This window comes from Grammomys surdaster, unplaced genomic scaffold (genome assembly GCF_004785775.1).
Source record: "Grammomys surdaster isolate TR1022 unplaced genomic scaffold, NIH_TR_1.0 166, whole genome shotgun sequence".
In the NCBI taxonomy this organism is placed as follows: domain Eukaryota; kingdom Metazoa; phylum Chordata; class Mammalia; order Rodentia; family Muridae; genus Grammomys; species Grammomys surdaster.
In genome coordinates, this window is record NW_021604614.1 from 12,127,919 (window position 1) to 12,148,909 (window position 20,991).

At 45.6% G+C, this 20,991-nt stretch overlaps 1 protein-coding gene across 3 annotated transcripts in view; it reads left to right on the plus strand.

Moving 5' to 3' along the window:
• Positions 1-20,991, plus strand: part of Mphosph9 (M-phase phosphoprotein 9) — a 67,469-nt gene that overhangs the window by 15,319 nt on the left and 31,159 nt on the right. For all 3 annotated transcript variants that reach the window (XM_028766161.1, XM_028766162.1, XM_028766164.1), the window contains exons 7-12: positions 3,824-3,917; positions 6,079-6,182; positions 10,610-11,064; positions 12,041-12,196; positions 16,304-16,391; positions 17,514-17,729. In XM_028766161.1, the coding sequence (XP_028621994.1) occupies positions 3,824-3,917; positions 6,079-6,182; positions 10,610-11,064; positions 12,041-12,196; positions 16,304-16,391; positions 17,514-17,729 (1,113 nt within the window). The remainder of the gene's footprint in view (positions 1-3,823; positions 3,918-6,078; positions 6,183-10,609; positions 11,065-12,040; positions 12,197-16,303; positions 16,392-17,513; positions 17,730-20,991) is intronic.

Sequence of the window (20,991 nt, forward strand, 5' to 3'; positions counted from 1 at the left end):
TTTATCTGTATTTTTTTTTTTTTTTTGAGGCAGAATCTCTCTATATAGCCCTGGCTGGATGGAACTTACTAAGTACACCAGGCAGGCTTGGAACTCACAGTGATCCACATGCCTCTGCTTTTGAGTGCTGGGATTAAAGGTATTTACCACCATGCCCAGCTTCCCTCAAACTTTTAAAGAAACTACTTATTTCTCTTTTAGTAGTGTCCTTCCACCCCCCCACCCCCACCCCCTTTCTGAGATGCTCACACTGTTGTCTAGGTGGCAGTGAACTCATGCTAATCCTTCTGCCTCAGTGTCTCAGGTAGGGAGATTATAGACGTGAGCTTGTACAGTGTAGGCCTCCTACCCACGGAACCCCAGTTGTGTTGAAGAGGAAGGAGGGGAAAGTCGGTGAGATTTCTGAGGCCTGAGAAGCTGTGCTGCAGTGTTAGGGAAAGTTCCGTGCTAAGCTCTTTCTGGAGTTGCAGTCTGTAATGGCCGTCATGCTCTGGGGCTGGCTCTCTTACTTTGAACTGCTTTGCCATCATTTTTGGAATATCATTTTTTAGAATAATAGTCTGCAACTAATTGCAGATTGGGGCAGAAAATTGTTATTTTCTTTGTAGTTGTTTGGCATAAAGGGAACATGTTCTCCTTCCTATAGAATAGTTTCTTCTGTTTTATAAAACGTAATACTTAAATGCTGTCTCACACCCTCCCCCCACAACTCCAGAGACAGAGTCTCTCTACATAGATCAAGCTGCACTGTCTTCTGAGTTCTAGGGTTCCATGGGTACATAAGCCCCGTACCATGCCTACCCCTCCTTTTCTGTGTGTGTACATACTGAGTGTCTGTCTGCTGCCACACCTTCAGTGCCAAGACTTTTCTGCTTCTGGTTTGTGGTTTTACTCCTGGTGGAGTCAGTGGGTTCTTGTAGACATCTGTGGTTGTGACTCACACTATATTTGAGGTTGCCTCGTGCTTCCCAAACTTTGCTGTAAGTTGGAGACATCTGAGCTTTAAAAAGTGTCCTCAGACTGGCTGCTTCTGCTAGGAGTTCTGACTGCTAGAGGGGTGGGGCTGCCTGTAGAGGAGTGTTAAATTCGTGGACATCGGTGTGTGAGGGCCTCTAAGAGGTCCCTGGGTGGATTGGTGGTGTGTTGTGTCTGGAGCAGCAGCTTTTGCCTGGCTGCTGTCATGAGGGCAGCTGAGAGTCAGGCCAGCAGCCACCACCCTCCCACTGCTGTTGATACCCAGCAGGGCAGCTGAAGGAGGGGCGCCCATCTCCTGGGCAAGGCTGCTTCTTCCTCCTGGATGATACATTTAGCATGAAATCATTTGGGGAAATCACATTTCTATGGTGTTACTGAACTTTAAGTGATTTTGAGGTGGTATTATTAGCTGATGATACAGGAACGTTTTTTTGTCGTAGAACTCTGGATTCAGAGGAGCTGGAAAATCTTTCCTGAGCTTTTCTCTCTGTTCCTAATGTTTTCAGTTTCAATCCACAAAAGGGACTGCTTATCAGAATTCTCCTCTGAGGAGCTTTTCCTTTTGCACAATGCTGGTTTATTCTTGGAAATAGCTACTTTGAAGCCTATCTTGACGTTATGTATTGTGAGGCACAAGCATTTCCCAGGGCCAAGTTGTTCTTTATTTCTTTGGCCCTTTGTTTACTATTTCCTGGGCTGAAGGACTTTCCTCTTTAGACTAAGCTCATCAGTAGGTCCTTTAGCTGGACTCAGGGCAACATCTTTGACTAAGAGGACTTAGGTTTAGAAGGCTTGTGTTGAATCATGCTTTTACTTTCAAGTGGCCCTCTTCTTCAGTGGATGGCCTTTTACAGGCAGCATTGCGTATGGCAGTATTCTAGTGCACAATGTCTTTACTCCTGTCCCGAGGCTCGAACCTCTGCAACAGGGTGATATCTAACTATTTTACTTGGGGGTATTTGGCGTGGTCTCTGATAGTCACTTTCCCAGACTAGAAGAGTCAAGAGTTCTAAGAAACAGATGGTGACTTAGGAAGAATTTGTGCCTTGGTGGAAAGAGGTGGAGTGGCTCCCTCTGCAGCAGACTTGTGAGTAGCTTGTTCCTTCTAATAAGTACTGCCCAGGTAATCTTACTGCTGGAGGACGAAGAGGAGGAGTACCTGGAAGAAGTCAATGAAAGCCAGCTGGTGGCAGCACACACCTTTAATCCTAGCACTCAGACAGGCAGAGGCACATGGCCAGCCTGGTCTATAGAGCAAGTTCTAGGACAGCCAGGGCTAACACAGAGGGCTAACACAGAGAAACACTGTCTTGGGGGAAAAAAATTAAGAAAAGAAGAAGAAAATGTCCCTGTCATACATCTGTGTTTGAGACAGCTTCCTTTTTCTCTGGAGTGGTGAGCAAAGATCTTTTCGCAGCAAGCGTTCCACTGTCCTGTGTCCTACCCCGGAAATTAGAGTAAGGAGTGGTGGCTTACAGGTTTTGTTTCTTTAAAAAGACTTTTTTTTATTTTTAAAGTTCGTGTGCATGTGTGAATCCATATACACCTGAAGGCCCCTACAGAGGCCAGAAGACAGCACTGGATCCCCGAAGCTGGAGTTACAAGTGTTTGTGAGCCATCTGACGTGAGTCAGTGGGGCCTGCGAACTGAACTAGGGTCCTTTGCAAGAGGTACACGCTCTTACCCCTCACCCACTGGGCCACTGCTTCAACACCTTGGTTTGCTTTTCAATCAGAATAGATACTAAGCACTTTTAGCCCTTGCTGGGACTTGTATTTGGGAAGTAAGAGGCTGAGAGCCTGGTGGTATACACCTGTAATCCTAGCATTTAGGGGATAGAGGGTGGGGTGATCAGGAGTACAAAGCCAGCTTGGTTTGCGTAGTTCACTCTAGACCAGCCTGGGCTATATAGCAAGACTCTGTCTCAAAAAATGAAGGGCTGGGGGCTGGGGTGATCTCACTGTGGTTAAGAGCATCTTCCAGAGGATCTGGGTTCCGTTCTCAACACCCAAATGGTGGCTCACAACCATCTGTTTCTCTAGTTCCAGGTGACCTGACACCATCTTCTGTTTTCTACCTGGGTACCAAGTATGCAAGTGGTGCGAAGGCATGCATGCAGGCAAAACACCCACACACATAATGATGATGATAAAAAAGAATCCAAACCAAGGGCTAGGGAATGGAGCTTATGGTAAAGTGCTTTTCTAGCCTGGCTGACCTGGGTGTGCTCTCCAGCACCAACACATGCACAGAGCAATCTGTTCTCCAGGGAGCAGGAAGATGATGAGGTTTAGGTCATCCTGGGCTACATAGCAAGGCCCTGTCTCAAAGAAACAAAAGAAGGGCTAGGTGGAGCATGTTGCCTAGTGTGCCCAAGTCCCTGGGATTAATGTTGTCTACAAACAACCCAAAAGTAACTTATTATTTGCCGTTCATGTTACTGATTTGAGGTTTTGAGTAATTTGATTTACTGAAGTTGTGACAATAGAAACAGATTACTAGTTAATTATTTTTTTTTTTTAACTAAGTGACTAATTCCAGATTTCTCAAATTCCTCCTGGAAATCAATAGCAAACTGTAAATGCACTTTGGTCCTCACCTCATATATAACACCTGCCCTCGCCTTTCTCTCTCCTTCTAAGAACACTCTAGCTCCACAGTGACCAGAACAAACAACAAGAAAGCCTTTGAGAGATGATGCAGGGATGCTCGTCCGCACTGTGTTTTTGCAGCCATGGAGAAGTGACAGTTTCTCCTCGTACAGCCTCTGCCTGGATTAACACCTGGCTCAGCAGTGTGTGCCTGATGTGTGTAGCTGTCACCAATTGTCCTCTTTCGTCTCTTGTAGTCTGACCTTGCTGCCGATGCTGCACATCCGTGTACCCTTTACCTCAATAAGCCCACCGAAAGCCCAAGTTCGTGGTTGTCTGATTCAGGAACAGGTATGGAACTTCAAGTATTCTAAAACATTTTTTGGAGACAGGTTTCACTGTGTAGTCCTGGCTGGCTTGGAACTCATTCTGTAGACCAGTCTGGCCTCAAACTCACAGAGATTTTTCCTGCCTCTGCCTTCCCTGTTCTGTGATTAAAGACTTGTGCCAGCCTGTGGTCTGAACTTAACTTTAAAAGAAAAAAAAACGAATTTATCTTTTAATTTATGTATATGAGTGTTTTGCTCATACATGTAACTGTGCACCATATCTGCTTGGTACCCTGGGAGGCCAGAAGAGGGTATTGGATCCCCTGGAACTGGAGTTACAGATGTGAACCACCGTAAGGGTGCTTGGAATTGAACCTGGGTCCTCTGGAAGAACAGCAAGTGTGCTTAACCTCCAAGCTATCTCTATAACCCCCTGGAACCTTAGGGAGTTTATTTTACCCTCAGCTTACTTGCATTTCCCATTGTGTGATTAAAAGCATGTGCAGTGTCTGGCTTCTTCAGAAGCAATGTTTGCCTGTAGTCTGTTTGCCGTGAATCTGTTAAACAAGTTCTATGAGAATGGGTTGACACAGTGTGTCCATAATGGTTCAAGAGATACAGAAATATTCACTGCCTTTTTCTGTTACTCTACAAGGACTCAGCGAGTTCAGAGCCTCTGCAAGCCACTGTCAGCTGCTCTGTCTTTTTGTGCTGTTTTTGTGCTGACTCCCCTGTCTCAGTACCGGTTCCCACATGGCACATCACTTATCGGTTGAATTTGCTTTGCTTTAACAGAAATGGTGGGACTCAGCTACCTCTTCCCCTTTCCACTGCTCCCGCTCCTGTGGCTCCTCTGCCTGTCTTCCACCTTCTGACCCGCCTCCCTGCTGCCGTGCCACCCACACCCTTTAGTCTGTGGGCAGCATGGTAGCCAGAGTGCTCCTTCTGTACTTGGGACTCCACTCAAAAGTCTGCCATGGTTCCCATTTCCTCAAAATAGCAGCCGGAATCGTTATGGAGTCGCACAAGGCTCAGCACGAAAGAGCTGACTGCCTCGTCCCTATGCTGAGAGCCTGCTTGCTTCTCCTAGGGACTCATTCGAAGACTTTGCCTTAGCTGCCTTCTCTACAACAGGAGACTCTCTCCTAACTGTTACTCTCAGTGAAACAGGCCTTGCCTGTTTGAAAACAGTTTTGAAAAGAGTTCCTCCCCCAAGAACTCTTCAAAGTCAGTGACTGGGACAGAGATGCAGCTCTGGGAGGGACGAGGTGATGCTAGCCCTTATGAACCAAGTCTGTGGCCGGGCAGGCATGCTGGCACACACACTTAATCTCAGCACTCGGGAGGCAGAGGCAGGTGGATCTCTGAGTTCGAGGCCAGCCTGCTCTACAGAGTGAGTTCCAGGACAGGCAGGGCTACACAGAGAACCTAAAACAAACATGAATAAAGGCTTTATGTAGCCCAGATTGAGCTGTTGGTTATGTAACTGACGATGGCTTGGACTCCTGCTTTCCTGTGGCTGCCTCTCCAAGTGCTGGGATTACAGCAGTGTGCCAGGGTGCCTGCATCGTGTGACTCTAGTGCAGAGACTCAGGGCCCCAGCCCACCACGTCTGCCTGGTACCCTGGGAGGCCACAAGAGGATATTTTTTTCTTGAGACAGAGTCTCGCTGTGTAGTCCTGACTGGCCTAGAACTTACTACGTAGACCAGGCTATCGTCAGACTTATGGTGACCCTCTTGCCTCTGCTTTCTAAATGATAGGATTAGAGATGTTTGTCGCTATACCCATATTTCATAGAGAACTTGGACTCTCTATGTCGATTTCATGGAAATCTGCATTTATAAATAAGATTCTCTTCAAAATACATACTTAGTTATTACTAATTCATTTTGGTTGTTTATAGTTTTGACACAAGGTCTTACTACATTTATTCATTCATTCATTTATTTATTTGGGAGGAATGATACCAAGGGCACCCCATGGCGTGTGTGTGAAGGTCAGAGGACAGCTTGTGGGAGTCAGTTCTCTCCTTCCATCATGTGAATTCCAGGGATAGAACTCAGGTCATCAGGATTGGTGACAAGAATCTTTAATCCACTAAGCCCCCTGAGTGACTTGTGACTGAACTGTCTGTCTAAGACCCTTCCTCACTTCTTTCTGTTCTCTGTGTGCGCACGCCAGGGCTGACTTACTGGAAGCTGGAGGAGAAAGACATGTATCACTCTTTGCCTGAAACTTTGGAGAAGACATTTGCACCATCCCCTGTGGAGAGGCCCCTGAGCCAGGTAATGCAAGTCCCCCCACGCATGCCTGGGTGCTTGTGTGTTAGGATTATAGATAACTTTGCCACCATAGACTGCATTGTTTCAGCTTCTGAAATGTTGGAGGAAGCTTAGGCTTGAGAGTCAGGCTCCCTTTCAAATCATATTTCATCTCGTTTCCTATATGAGCTTAAAAAGGTGACTTCAAAATGGAGGTAGGCTAGGTGTGAGGCCATCATTTCCTCAATCTTAGCACTAAGTATGTTGAGGCAGGTGGATCACCGTGAGTTGGAGGCCACATAGTAACCTGGGCTATATAATAAGACCCTATCTCAAGCAAACAAAACCAACACAGAAATACAGGCTGGGGAGATTTCAGTCAGTACAGTCATATTACCCAAGCTTAATCTCCAGAATCTGTATGAAAGGCCTTGAGCAGTGGCCCCCACTTCTCACCGCAGCTCTAAGGAGCTGGAGCAGACAGTCTCTGGCTGGATGGTCAGTCACTCTCTACTACCGGGCAAGTTCCAGGCCAGTCTGTTCCAGAGTCTGTCTCAAAAAGAAAGGTGTATGGAGCAAGAGGTTGTCCTGTGGCCCTCACATGAATATGCACTTGTGTATCAACACGCACAGCACACACACAGCACACACACGCGCACACACACACACATACACACACAGAGCACACACCATACACACCACACACAGACATGTATACAGGCAAAGATATACAAAACAAACCAACAAAAGTAAAAATACTGAGCTAATGTTTTAGAAATTAAATGTTTCTGTGCCTGTTTTTTTCCCCTGTGTGTGTGTGTGTGTGTGTGTGTGTGTGTGTGTGTGTAAAGTAGGTTATTGGCAGTTAATTTGTTTTCCCTTTTTCCTAGACCTGATGGTGATTTCTGTCCTTTTAAAATTCCCATTAGATGCATTTGTAACATAATTTGAAGCATTTAACTTAAAATATTTTCTTTAAGAAAGATATTTTGTTTCTTTTACTTTTTTTTTTGACAAGGTCTCATGTGTCCCCACCTGACCTTCAGCTCCCTGTGTAACTGAGAGTCACTGAGCTCTTGGTCCTTTTGCCCTCACCTCCCAGGATCTGGGATCACCGTGTGTGCTGTCCTCCCCTGCCTCGCTTGTAGGCTCTGACGAGTAATGAAGAGAACAGCCTGGGAAAAGGGACGGTTTAAATAAGCAGCAGCATTTGGGGATGCAGCTCAGTTGTAAAGCTCTTGCATGTGTAAAGCCCCTGGGCTGATACCCAGAACCATGAAACAAAGAGCCCCTCAAAATACAACAAGGAAACACAGCCAAAAAAAAAAAAGACACACAGACATGAAAGTGGGAATTAAAGGAAAGCAAACCAAAAAATAACCCATGTGTCATAGGTGGCAGAGACAGGGGGATCCCCAGGAGCTTGATGCTTGGCAGATCTGTAGCCCAGTGAGAGACCCTATCTCAAACGGAAAAAGGCGATTAAGGAATGATACTAGAGGTTGCGTCTACTTTTTATACACACACACACGAACCCACAAACATGAACACACACACACTGACTTCTGGTCAATTGGGTGTATTAGTGTATCATTAGTCTATGGTACTAGCTAGCTGCTAGGCAGGCTACAGTTAGAAGATCACATAGGTCAGAGAGTTTGAGACCAGCCTAGGCAACACACCCATATGTAATGTGTAGTTTCTACTACGCTGTTTTAGTTTCTGGGTGAACTGTGCTACCAGCTACCGCCCTGGTTCCCTCGATCCATGGATGAAAGACACACATACACATCTGCTCAGTTTTAACCTGCCTTAGGGCTCAGTGGCTGGGCTCTTCTAGGGCTGCGGCTAGCATGCCCTTCCCTTTACTACTAGCTCAGCACCCTAAATCTGCCCTCAGCTTAGTTGTGTCTCTCACCTGCTACCCCAGGTCCAGTTCGGGAAGTAGCCATTGGCTACTCCACCTGCGATTTCACATGGCTGATGGCTTTCTCTCCTTGGTGAATTCGCCAAACCATGGTGAATTCCCTTTCCTCCTCCTGTGTCTTCTAGGCTACCTGTGGGAACTTGGAATTCCCACCTCTTCCACCCAGCCGTTGGCCATTGGCATCTTTATTGATCACCAAGAACCAATTGGGGAACAGGACCTCCAGCATTCACATACAGATTCTCAATCAAAGCATCAGAACCACTCCCTACACCCATTCCCTCAACAAAGACCCATGGAGCCTTTGTGGAGTTAAAATATTTGGGGGTTGGGAAGATCACCCATCAAGTAAAGGCACTTGCCACCAAGCCTGACTACCTGAATTCAGTTTCTGGGTCCTATATGGTAGAAGAGAGCTAACTGCTCTACTTGACCTGACACATATGAGTGGACACACATGTACATGTAAAATAAGTATGTAAACATACAAATTGTAAACAATGTCTCTGTGTGTGTGTGTGTGTGTGTGTGTGTGTATGTGTGTGTGTGAGAGAGAGACAGAGAGAGACAGAGACAGAGAGACAGAGACAGAGAGTGCACCTATATTTGTGCTACATGGGTGAGTCCAGGAGCCTGTGTAGGCCAGAAAAAGGTGTCTGGAAGTGGAGTTATGGGTGATCTGTGAGTGCTGGAAACAGAACCCAGGTCCTCTGCAAAAGTGACAAGTGCTTTTGCCTACTGAATTATCTTGCCAGCCTGTTTTTGTTTTGTTGTGACAGGGTCTCATATGGCCTACTGTGGCCTGCCACCCAGTTATATAGCTGAGGATGACCTCGAATCCTAATCTTCCTGTCCCTACTTTCCCTGTCAGGGGGTTATAGGTATTGCTCAGCTAAAATTTGGTATTTTAAAAAATATGGTAATTTGGGCTGGAGAGATAGTTCAGGGTACTGGCTGTTCTTCCTTAGGACCCAAGTACAGTTCCCAGCACCTGTGTGTCAGTTTACAACTGTGTATAACTCCATTTCCAGGTGACCTGATGTTGTATTGTGGCATTATCGAGGCACCAAGGATACAAGTGGTGCACTTTCATACATGCAGGCAAAACACACACACATTAAAAAAAAAAAAAAGGGCCCCCCCCCCCCACACAATAGGTTTCTACAAGAGCAGCCAGTGCTCTTAACCGCAGAGCTATCTCCAGCCCTCAAGCAGTGGTTCTTTTCAGCAGGAGGACTAATAGTGAGTGTTCCATCGCTGTGAGAGTGTGCAGTAAGCAATGTAAAGGACAAGAGGCTTGTTTTGGCTCATGGTTTCAAGGCTTCAGTCCATTGCCACTCGGTCAGATTGTGTTTGGTCTGTAGTGAGACCAAGATTATAAACAGAAGGAGGAAGACTGCACCTCTCATGGAGGCTCTAAGGTAAAGAAAGATCGAGAAAAGGCCTGGGTTCCTAGGGTTTCCTTCAAGGACATGCCCCTAGTGACCTGCTTCCTTCTACTAGGCCCTACCTCTTCCAGGCTCCAGTGTTTCCCCGATGGTACTATCAGTTGGGAACCAGCTCTCATCATCTGAGCCTTTGAGGGACAGTGAAGAGCCAGATCACGAGGGTGGCATTTGTGGACTGCTAACTGGGTTCTAATATCCCCTTAGTCCTAACTGTTAGGAGATAAGCAATTTTCTATTCTGGAGGAAACATAACCAGAAAGGTCTTCAGAGCTGACTATTACTCTGATTGTTTAGATTTTCAGTCTAGTTAAACTGTTTCACAATTTTTTTTAAGGTGCTGATCTTGATAGTGGATTTTTTCATTGTTGATTAAATGATTTTGTTTGTTTCTTTTTGTTTTTTTCAAGACAGAGTTTCTCTATTTAGCCCTGGCTATCTTAAAAGTTACTCTGTAGATTGGGCTGGTCTCGAACTCAAGAGATCTGTCTGTCTCGGCCTCCTGAGTGGTGGGAGGCATGAGCCACAACCACCCTAGTTCCTTTCTTTCTCTCTCTCTGTCTTTCTTTTTTCGAAGATTTTTTTTTTTTATTATTATGTATACAGTATTCTGCCTGCAGTTATGCCTGCAAGACAGAAGAGGGCGCCAGATCTCATTACAGATGGTTGTGAGCCACCATGTGTTTGCTGGGAATTGAGCTCAGAACCTTTGGAAGAGCAGTCAGTATACTTAACCTCTGAGCTATCACTGCAGCCCCCACCCTAGCTTTTGTTCTTAAGTTTAACAATTTCTGTTTTATTTGTTTTTAAGTTTTAAATGTCTTTAAGTTTAATGCTAGTAATGGGATGAAGTGACTGTCACTGTCCTATTCTAGAGAACAACAAGAAAACAAGCAGCTACTTAAGAGGGACTTCATCTCTGCTTCCATCCTCAGTCATTCACTGAGTGGTCCTAGGGTGCTCTTCTATGTATTTTAGTCTTAGCTGACCTAGAGAGCTAAAACGAGCTTCCTGACAGCCAGCATGAGTCAGCCTGAGCACGGAGGCCACAACTTGATGTTTGTTAATCTTCCTTCTAGGTCCTGACTCTTGATCCAGCCATACACATGAAGCCAAAGGAGCAGGTTGCTGGGATTCATCCCCATGGCTTTTTGAATGCTCTTGATGACAGAATATCCTTTTCCCCAGACTCTGTTCTGGAACCAAGCCTGTCTAGTCACTCTGACATTGACTCGTTTTCACAAGCAAGTCATAATGCTTCTCAGGTATCTGGGTTCCCCAAATATCCTTCAACTACGAAAGCATCACCTGTGGACACTTGGAAAAACCATGCATTCCAAAGTGAAAGTAGGACCAGTTCCACGATCCCTTCCCGCTACACGATCACTAGCAACGATATCTCAGTCAAAACTGTAGACGAAGAAAACACTGTCACAGTGGCCTCAGTCAGTCAGTCCCAGCTTCCAGGTACAGCCAACAGTGTCCCAGAATGCATTTCATTGGCTTCCCTGGAAGATCCTGTGATGTTGTCTAAGTATGTATTTCAGCGACTGGCTTATAATGTTACTAGACTTGTGATGTCTGATTGAGTGATGAAAGTGATCTCTATTGGACTGCAGCAATATAAAAATCTTAATGAAATAGAACTAATGTGTCTTTTTTTTTTTTTTTTTTACTATTGACAGCTTTGTTGAACTGAAAGATAAGATATTGACAAAGGCTGGATATGGTGGCACATGCCTGTAATTGAAGCTCTTGGGGGGCAGAGGCAGGTGGATCTCTGTGAGTTCCTGCCTAGCCTGGTGTGTATATTGAGTTCCAGGCCAGCCAGGGCTACACAGATAGACCCTGTCTCAAAATCAAAAACAAAGGTGTTGACAAAGGCATCTCTTCAATGGGAGCTAATCAGAATGCTTCTGTGTCTAGAGCACATGGAGCATCTGCTGTGCTTTCAGGACTGAATGGAGGAAACAGGCTGTACTCTGGCTATGAGAATGTCTGTGGTGTGTGTGTCAGCTGTCTTCTCATCACTGTGACCAAATACCTGGCTGTAGCATCTTAAGGAGGAAGGGTTTACACGGCTCACAGTTTGAGGGGATACAGTCCATCATGGAGAGAAGGCGTGGTAGCTGGGTGGAGGGCCTGAGACATCTGCTCACAGGGTGCCTGCAATCAGGAAGTACAGAGAGACCCTAGTGCGCAGTGTCCTTTATCTTTATCCTCTTTGTCCTTTTGATTTAGTTGGGACCCCATCCTATGGATTGGTACTCCCTCCCCCCAACCCCCACATTCAGGATAGGTTAGTTAAACCTCTCTGGAAACACCCTAACAGACACACCTGTGTCTCCTAGGTGATTTCTCTCAAGGTGACAGTGAAGATTAGCTGCCACAGGTCGACCCCCTCCAGTTGATGCTGAAACACATGGCTTGAGTCACAGGGCTGTGCCCTTGCTTGTCTTAAGGGGTAGAGGATGCACTGCCCTAAAAGCGTCTTTCCTTCTTGCTGACAGAATCAGGCAGAACCTCAAGGAAAAGCACTCGAGACATGTAGCAGATCTCCGAGCTTATTATGAGTCGGAGATAAGTAGTCTGAAACAGAAACTGGAGGCCAAAGACATGTCTGCTGCTGAGGAATGGAAGAAGAAAAATGAAATACTTGCAGACAGGTGAGACTCCCATGGAGCTAATGTTTCTCCAGCCTGGGTAGATTTCTTCCACGGAGTATATCATGGTGCGAAAGATGCTTGAAAAGTATGTATTTCCCATCGGAAAATTCAACACAAAGACTTGCAGACCAGGACATATCTTAGAGACAGGAGTGATTATTTTTAAAGATTTGAACGTACCTCATTAATTCTCTCTAATTAATTCTCTCTAAACTGACACGAAGCCATGGTTTTGATATGGATAAATCTCTGATGAGAGTGGAGCTAGCAAGTGCAGAGTGGTGTCATTTGTGGGGGTGGTTAATACTGTGGAATTCTGGGAAAAGTAAGAAGCCTGGAATGTGGGCCACTGAGATGGCTAAACAGGAAACACGCTTCCCACAAACAGGTGACCTGACCTTCATCTTTCGGACTCACATGATGGAGGGAGAGGATGGCTTTAAGTTGTCCTCTGACCTCCATATACACTCCATGCTTGCACGCACATGCGTGGATATGCACACACAGACACACACACAGACACACACACACACAAGATAAGAAGTTTGGGACTTTGGGGGCTGAGAGTGTGTGTAGCTCATTGATAGAATATTGGTCTTAGTGTCATGAGTGTTTGAATCTTAGCTTTATAGCAGAAGAAAAGAAATGGAAGGAGAAAGAGAATGGGCTAGCTTTTACTTAACACCATTTTTTTTACAAAAAGAATTATTTATTTTATGTACATGAGTATGCTGTAACTGTCTTCAGACACACCAGGGCATCGAGTCCCATTACAGCAACCATGTGGGTGCTCGAAATTGAACTCAGGACCTCTGGAAGAGCAGTCAGTGCTCTTAACCGCTGAGCTGTCTCTCTGGTGCCTACATTATCCATACCTTTAGTCCCACCCACCCCTCAGGAGACATACAGAGTTTGAGGCCAGCCTGATCTGCAAAGTGAGTTCCAGGACGGTCAGGACTACACAGAGGACTACTGCCTGGGAAGAACCAAAACCAAACCAAACCAAAGAAAGAGCATACTGTTCTTCCAAAAGACCAGAGTTCAGGTCTTCCTTAGCACCAGTGTCAGGTGCTCACATTGCCTTTAACTTCAGCTTCAGGGGATAATGTTACAGGGAGCTCACCAGAGATGAGCACTCAGACACTGTGTGTAGCCAATTGAAAGTCTTTATTCAAGCTGGCTGGGACAACTCTCAAGTGTTCACGGATTTCCCTGTGGCCTTGAGTGTCCAGAACAATGGGCTTTGAAGGGCAGAGTCCTCCGGCAGCTCCTCCAGGCAGCAACAAAGAAAGCAGTTTGAAGTAAGCAGTTTGAACAGAAGCTAAGATAAGTGGTCAGCTAGCTAGAGGAGGAGCTACACAAGCAGGCAGTTTTAACAAAGGCTAAGATAAGTTAGCGAGGACATCCTGACCTTTGATTCCTAGAATAGAGTTGGGTAGTTTTCTGTGGGATTTTCTATCAAGGAGATCAAATTCTAATTAAAACTGGAAACAGCCTCAGCAAGAAAAAAAGATGGAAGAACCTTGGCACTGTCTTTCCCCATTTTAATCTGGTACCCTCTTCTGGCCTCTGGACACCTGTACACACATGTGTCTCACACACACACAGACACACACACACACAGACACATACACAGACACACCACACATATTGTAAAGAAAGACTGTGAAGCCTGATGTGTGTATAACAAGATAAAGAGGTCTAGACTACGTCCTGTGGGGTGTGGTGAGGTGTGGGGGAAGGCATCCCTTCTCCCTGAGGGACCAGCTATAGTAGAGGATAGAGTTTATTCAGGGCATGGAGAGGGGAGTTAAGAGGGTAGTAGAGGCAGAGAGAGCGAGGGGGGAGGGAAGGCAAGAGGAGAAGAGAAGTAGGGAATAGAGGTTGGCCTGGAGAGAGGGGGAGGGAAGGGAGAAGGGGCGAGGGGACAGAGGGGGAGCAAGAGATCAAGAGAGGGAGGAGAGGCAAGCAGCCCCTTTTATAGTGGGCTGGCCTACCTGGCTGTTGCCCGGTAACTGTGGGGGTGGAGTTTAGACAGAAAGCTAACAAAGCTGAATTTAGTGTTTAACAGACCTGGAATGTAATCAGTATCAGCCCATTTCTCGTGGTTCAATCCATTGAACACCAAGTCAGATGGTAGGTGAATTTTGTGGACCTTGTTGTCGGTCTTTGATAATTTGCAAAGAAATTCTTTATAAGACTCATAATTTAGGGGCTGGAGAGATGGCTCAGCAGTTAAAAGCATATATTTCTCTTCCAGAAGGATCGAAGTTCAATCATAGCAACCATGTTAGGCAGCACACAGCTAGCTGCCTATAACTCTAGCTTCTGGGGATCTACTGCCTCTGGCTTCCAGTGATACACAGACACACACACACACACACAGACACACACACAGACACACACACGGCATGCACATACTTATATACATGATTAAAGATAAAATGAATCTTGGGGCTAGAGATGGCTCAATAGTTAAGAGCGTTGGCTGTTCTTCCAGACAACCATGGTTCAACTTCCAGCACACTCATAGCAGCTGATAGCTGCCTGTAATTCCAGGCTCAGGAGATCCAGTGTTCTCCTGCAGTACCTATAGGCATGCAGACATTCACACAGGAAAATACCTGTACTCATGAGATAAAATCTCAAAGGATTAATTAAAAAATAAAATAATAAAAATGCGATCTTAAAAAAGGATTCAGGGACCGGGCAGTGGTGGCGCACGCCTTTAATTCCAGCACTTGGGAGGCAGAGGCAGGCGAATTTCTGAGTTCGAGGCCAGCCTGGTCTACAGAGTGAGTTCCAGGACAGCCAGGGCTACACAGAGAAACCCTGTCTCGAAAAACTTAAAAAAAAAAAAAAAAAAGAAAAAAAGAAAAAGAAAAAAAAAAAGGATTCAGACTTGAGGGCTGAGGAGACGGTTCAGTCGGCCAAGTGCTTGACTGTAGGTGTGAGGATGTGCACTGCACAGAAGAGCTGAGAGTGGTGGCACGCTGGTCTTTCCGGTGCCATGGAGGTGGGGACAAAAGGACACCAGGGCTCACTGCCCCGCCACTCTAGAGTAGTTGGTGAGCTCCAGGCCAAAGAGAGACCCTTTCTCAGAGGAGGTGGGTGGTGGCCCTGCAGATGACAGCTGAGATCCCTCCGGTTTTTTCACACATGTATATGTTCCACAAAAAGAACAGCGTATTATCGTTGAGTTTGAAATAGCTCAGACAGGATGCTGTGCCCTGACTTCAAACAGCTCAGCTCTGTATAGCCTTCCAGAAATTGTAATGTGCACTTGTGTGTCCAGGCAGATTTTTTCATACTAACATCAAGCCATTTTGTGCAGTGTTCTCTGTTTTAAAAATATAAAATTTAAATATCAAATTATGTATAACAAATTCACTGTTTTAAGTGTGCAGTTTGGTGGCTGAAATCTACTAACATTGTTGTGTAGCCATCCAGCTCCAGAATCGGTTTTGACTTGCAAAGCAAAGTCCGGTAGGGGTATCTGATGCCAGGCCTGGCAACCTGAGTTTGATCCCTGGAAACTACATGGAGGAAGGAAAGAAGAAGAGATTCCTACAGGTTGTCTGTACACGTACACACACACACGTACACACACACACACACACACACACACACACACACACACGCCCCAGCATATGTGCACCCCACCCCTTTGAATAAATAAATAAATAAATGAAAAAAGAAAAAAAACAAACCCTGAAATTCTATCTAGGAGGTGTAGCTCAATTGGTACAGTGCTTGCTTAGTGTATGTGAGGTACTAAGTTCAGTCTCCAGCAGCCTCCCTCCCCCAGTGTAAATATATAAATGTTAGAAAAAGAAAAGTGAAAGACAAAAATCAATAAAAAACTGAAGCCCTGTGCTCGTTAGACGGTCATTCCCCTCCCTATCCCCTTTTTCCTTGACCCTGGTCACTTCTGTGTCTCCAGGAACCTGCCCAGTCTGCAAGCGAAGTCCTAGTGTTTCACTTGGGTGTTGGCTAACATTGGGGAGCTTGTCTTATTCTGCATATTGGCAAGCTTCTTGGGCTTGTTTAATGCTCTTAAGAGAAATTATTTTGTTTTCTAACTGATCCTAAGTTTCTGTTTCCTAGATGTGGCCAGCTGGATAGTGCATTGAATGAAGCCACTAGTCGAGTGCGAACACTGGAGAAGAAGAACAGCTTGCTAGAAATAGAAGTGGTATGTGTTTGTTTGAGGGGCATGATGTTTAAAACGTGAGGATCACTGCGGCGTGAGACTTACTGACTGGATGTGTGACTAGAATATACTGCTCATACTAGTTTTGTGCAGATGCTGGGTCTGTCGTTTATTTTGTTTGTTTGAGATAGGATTTCTCTGTGTAGCCTTGGTTGTCCTAGAACTCGATCTGTAGACCAGACTAGCCTTGAACACAAGAGATCCACCTGCCTCTGCCTCCCAAGTGCTGGGACTAAAGGTGTGAGGTACCATGCTAGTTTAGTCTTTTATAGTACCGTATAAGCAAAATTTTGGTGAAAAGTGCCTGTTTTGTTCTATACATTGTCTCTGCTTTAATGCCTGGTTCCCTTCTGGGTAGAATTCAGGTCCTTGCTAAGCTAGACCAATGTCTAGAAACTGAGTCACCCTTTGTTGCTTTGTTTTAGTTTGCTCTGTCTAAACGGTAAACTCCAGCATGTAGTTAGGGGTTGGTATCTCTCTTGTTAATCTTACTTTCTGTTGTTTTGTTTAGAGATGGGGTCTTGCTGTGTTATAGCTTACAGTGGTCTTGGACTCTCCTGGGCTTAAGCAGTCTTTGCAGTTCAGCCTTTCAAATAAGTTGGATTGGGGCATGAGGTATTGGACCCAGCCTTAATCTTACATTTGACATCCTGTGGCCTGGCACCTATATGATAGTCTAGACATAACCACTGAATGAATGCTTACATGTGAAATGAATTTTTAATTTTGTATTTTCATAGACGATGGTTAGAAAGCCCCTATCTCCAGCATACTAGTTTTGAGCAGTATATTCTAGGACAGTTTCATAATTTCTCTGATGTTTGTGGTTATTTATTTCTTCATTGGGGTGATCCACAAACAATTCCGTCTATGCAGGCCCTGGAATCATTGTATCCCTGTGTAATTGTTTTCTGTGTCCACCTTTGGTTAATCTCCTGATGTTGTTCCATTAGAGTGGTCCTTTCTAGACTCTGTCCTGGGACACAGCAAAATGTTAAAGTGACTTATTTCCATCTGTCTGTTTTGTTCTAATGCTCATAATTTTTAACTAATACCAAGGCACCTTTTCACTTGGAGTTGTTTATCTCTGTCTTTACTGTGTAGAATGACTTGAGAGAGCGCTTCAATGCAGCCAGCAGTGCCTCCAAAGTTTTACAGGAACGGATTGAAGAAATGAGGACAAGCAATAAAGAGAAGGATAACACCATCACTCGACTAAAGTGTCGGCTGCAGGATCTGGAAGAAGCCTTTGAGAATGCTTACAAGCTCTCAGATGATAAAGAAGCAAGGCTGAGACAAGAAAACAAAATGTTTCAAGATGTAAGTAGCCAGCCCAGGAGCTCAGTACTGTGCTGCTTCTGACTTCCTCAGACAGAAGCAGTTTAAGGGAGAAAGGGTTGATTTTTGACTTACAGCTCAGGAAGGATACTCTGTCATGAAGGAGAAACCATGGCTACAGGCAGGGAGAGTGTGGTGGCAGGAGCAGGAGGCTGTGTGGTCACATGACAGTCACTTAGGAAGTAGAGAGTGAGGAGGAAGTTCACCCGGGCCATAAAACCTCAAGACCCTGCTCTTGTGGGTCACTTCCTCTAGGAAGTCTCCACAACCTTCCCAAACAGGGACAAGAGCTTGGGGGCCAAGTGCTCAAAAAGAAACCTGTGGGGACCATTTCCCATTCAAGCCATAGCTGAACGAAAGAAGTGTGTTAGCTAATGTACCCTCTGAAGCTGTGATGACTTTCCTAGGCACATTTTGGTGTAAGCCTTAGACCCTAAAGTAACTGCTTGTAGCTCCAGATACCCTCTGGATGGGAGTGGTCTCAGGCAGCTTCATTCATCCTGCAGCAGGCAGTCAGCTGCAGAGGGCTGGCTGAGCTCCCTCACTCTTCTCTCTCTTTCTTCCTTTCTTTCTTTCTTTTTTTTTTCTTTTTTTTTTTTTTTGGTTTTTTTGAGACAGGGTTTCTCTGTGTAGCCCTGGCTGTCCTGGAACTCACTCTGTAGACCAGGCTGGCCTCGAACTCAGAAATCCACCTGCCTCTGCCTCCCAAGTGCTGGGATTAAAGGCGTGCGCCACCACTGCCTGGTCACTCTTCTGTTTCTAGTGAGTTAACTTTTGAGCTGTCATAACATCTGTGTCTGGCAGGGTACAATGATAAAAGCCAGATTTAGAGCAGGGTTCTTTGTGAGAGAGGGTCTTGCCATGTAGCCCAGGCTGGCCTTGAACTCATGATTCCCCTGCCTCAGTCTCTTGAGTGCTGCACTTATAGGTGTTCACTCCCATGCCTGGCTGCTTGTTATTGTTATTCTTCTGTGTTGCCAGCCCCCTCCTACCCCATCCCATTGCACAGATAGAGTCTAGGACCCTGATGGTGGTGGGGCTGTTCCCTCTTCCTCTCCCTCCCCCTTCCCTTCCCCCCTTCTCTTTCTGTGTGTGTGTGTGCACCACTGTGCATACACATACACAAATATACAAACAAATAAATAAAATGAAATGAATGTAAAAGAAACTTTATAAAAACTAAGACAACCTGGAACCCAATCTAGTATCAATGTTTTATGAACCCAATTTTAAGTGAAATTAAATCAACATTAAAAAAAAATTCAAACCCGAGCCAAGCAAACAGCTCAAGAAGTACAAGCTTTTGATGTGCAAGCCTGACCTCAGATCTTGTAGGCCACAGTGGAAGAACCAGCTTCTAAAAGCTGTCCTCTGACCTCCACACACATGTGCCCATACTCACGCATCATACATACACATATACAATAAGGTTTTAAAAAAATCAAACTAAGTTAGGTAGTGCACGCCTTTAATGCCAGCCCTCTGGAGGCAGAGGCATGTAGATCTCTGAGTTAGAGGCCAGCCTGGTCTAGAGTTAAGTTCTAGAACAGCCAGGACCACACAGAGAAACCCTGTCTCGAAAACAAAAAAAGAAACCAAACCAAACTGGTTCTAAAGGAGCACAAGTGTAGCTCTATTGGCAGTGTAGCGTATATATAATGTCCTGGACTCTATCCACAACACCACGGACAGGGAAGAGGAAACGGACGACTATGACACACCATGGATGGCTGGCATGCACGTGTGCACACATATGCATGCACACACACAGAAAGAGAAGGGGGGAAGGGAAGGGGTAGGGAGAGGAAGAGGGAACAGCGCCACCACCATCAGGGTCCTAGACTCTATCTGTGCAGTGGGATGGGGTAGGAGGGGGCTGGCAACACAGAAGAACAACAATAACAAGCAGCCAGGCATGGGAGTGAACACCTATAAGTGCAGCACTCAAGAGACTGAGGCAGGGGAATCATGAGTTCAAGGCCAGCCTGGGCTACATGGCAAGACCCTCTCTCACAAAGAACCCTGCTCTAAATCTGGCTTTTATCATTGTACCCTGCCAGACACAGATGTTATGACAGCTCAAAAGTTAACTCACTAGAAACAAGAGTGAGGGAGCTCACCCAGCCCTCTGCAGCTGACTGCCTGCTGCAGGATGAAGCTGCCTGAGACCACTCCCATAGGTCAGAGGACAACTTGTGGGTCCTGGGACTCAAATTCACCTTGTCGACTAGTCAAGGGTCCTCAGCTTCCTGCCATCCTGCCGGCTCTCTTAATATCTGGATTCTTAAGTTATGGTACTGAAGTGATCTGAAATCATTTTGTCTTGACGTCTTCTTGGTAGCAGAGGGCATGCTGCCTCCTGTGCTTTTAGACTTTTCTGCCATGGAGTTATACAGACATGGTTCCCTGAGTCTGTGTGGAAGCTGGCCTGGTGGGGAGGTCCTCCCATTGCCTGTGGTAACTCCACAGGCTGCAGGTGCTCTGGTCCGTCCAGTCATGGCCTGTGACTTGTGCCTCCCACCTCTGTTGTGGGCTGCTGGTCTTTGTCACTGGTTTGGTTCCTTTCTCTGGGAATGTTGGGGTCTCGCCCCACCTGGAATGATGCAGTATTTCAGGGTCTGTGGTCCCTGTTTTGTGGGACATTCACGAGACTGACCACTCTGGGAGTTTTCCATTTTCTCAGTTGGTTTTTGTTTCTGTTCTCTTTAGAATTCTTATTAGACAGATGTTGGGTTTTACATTGATTCTTTAACTTTTAAATCTCTTTTTCTTATTTTAATTTTTTGTTTGTTTGTTTGTTTGCTTGCTTGTTTTTAAAAGACAGAGTCTCTATTTTACAGTCCCTGGTTGTCCTGGAACTCACTGTGTGGACCAGAATGGCCTCAAACCTACAGACATTTGCCTGCCTCTGTGTCCTGAGTGTTGGGATAAAAGGTGTAGAAACATCCATTCTAGCGTTTTACTAGATTGTGTGGTTTTTAATGTGTACTGAAATGTTTTATCTGAATGCATGTATGTGCATCACATGCATGCAGTACCTCCAGAGGACAGAAGAGGATGGCTTATCTCCTGGGACTGGAGTTGTAAGCCACTGTGTGGGTGCTGAGAACTGAACCTGGGTCTTCTGGGAGAACAACCAGTGCTCTTACCCACTGAGCTATTTTTCTAGACCTGGGTGTTTTTTTTAAAAAGCCCTCTCAAGGCAGTGACTCCCCTGAAATACTCTGTTCTATTCTAATGACTT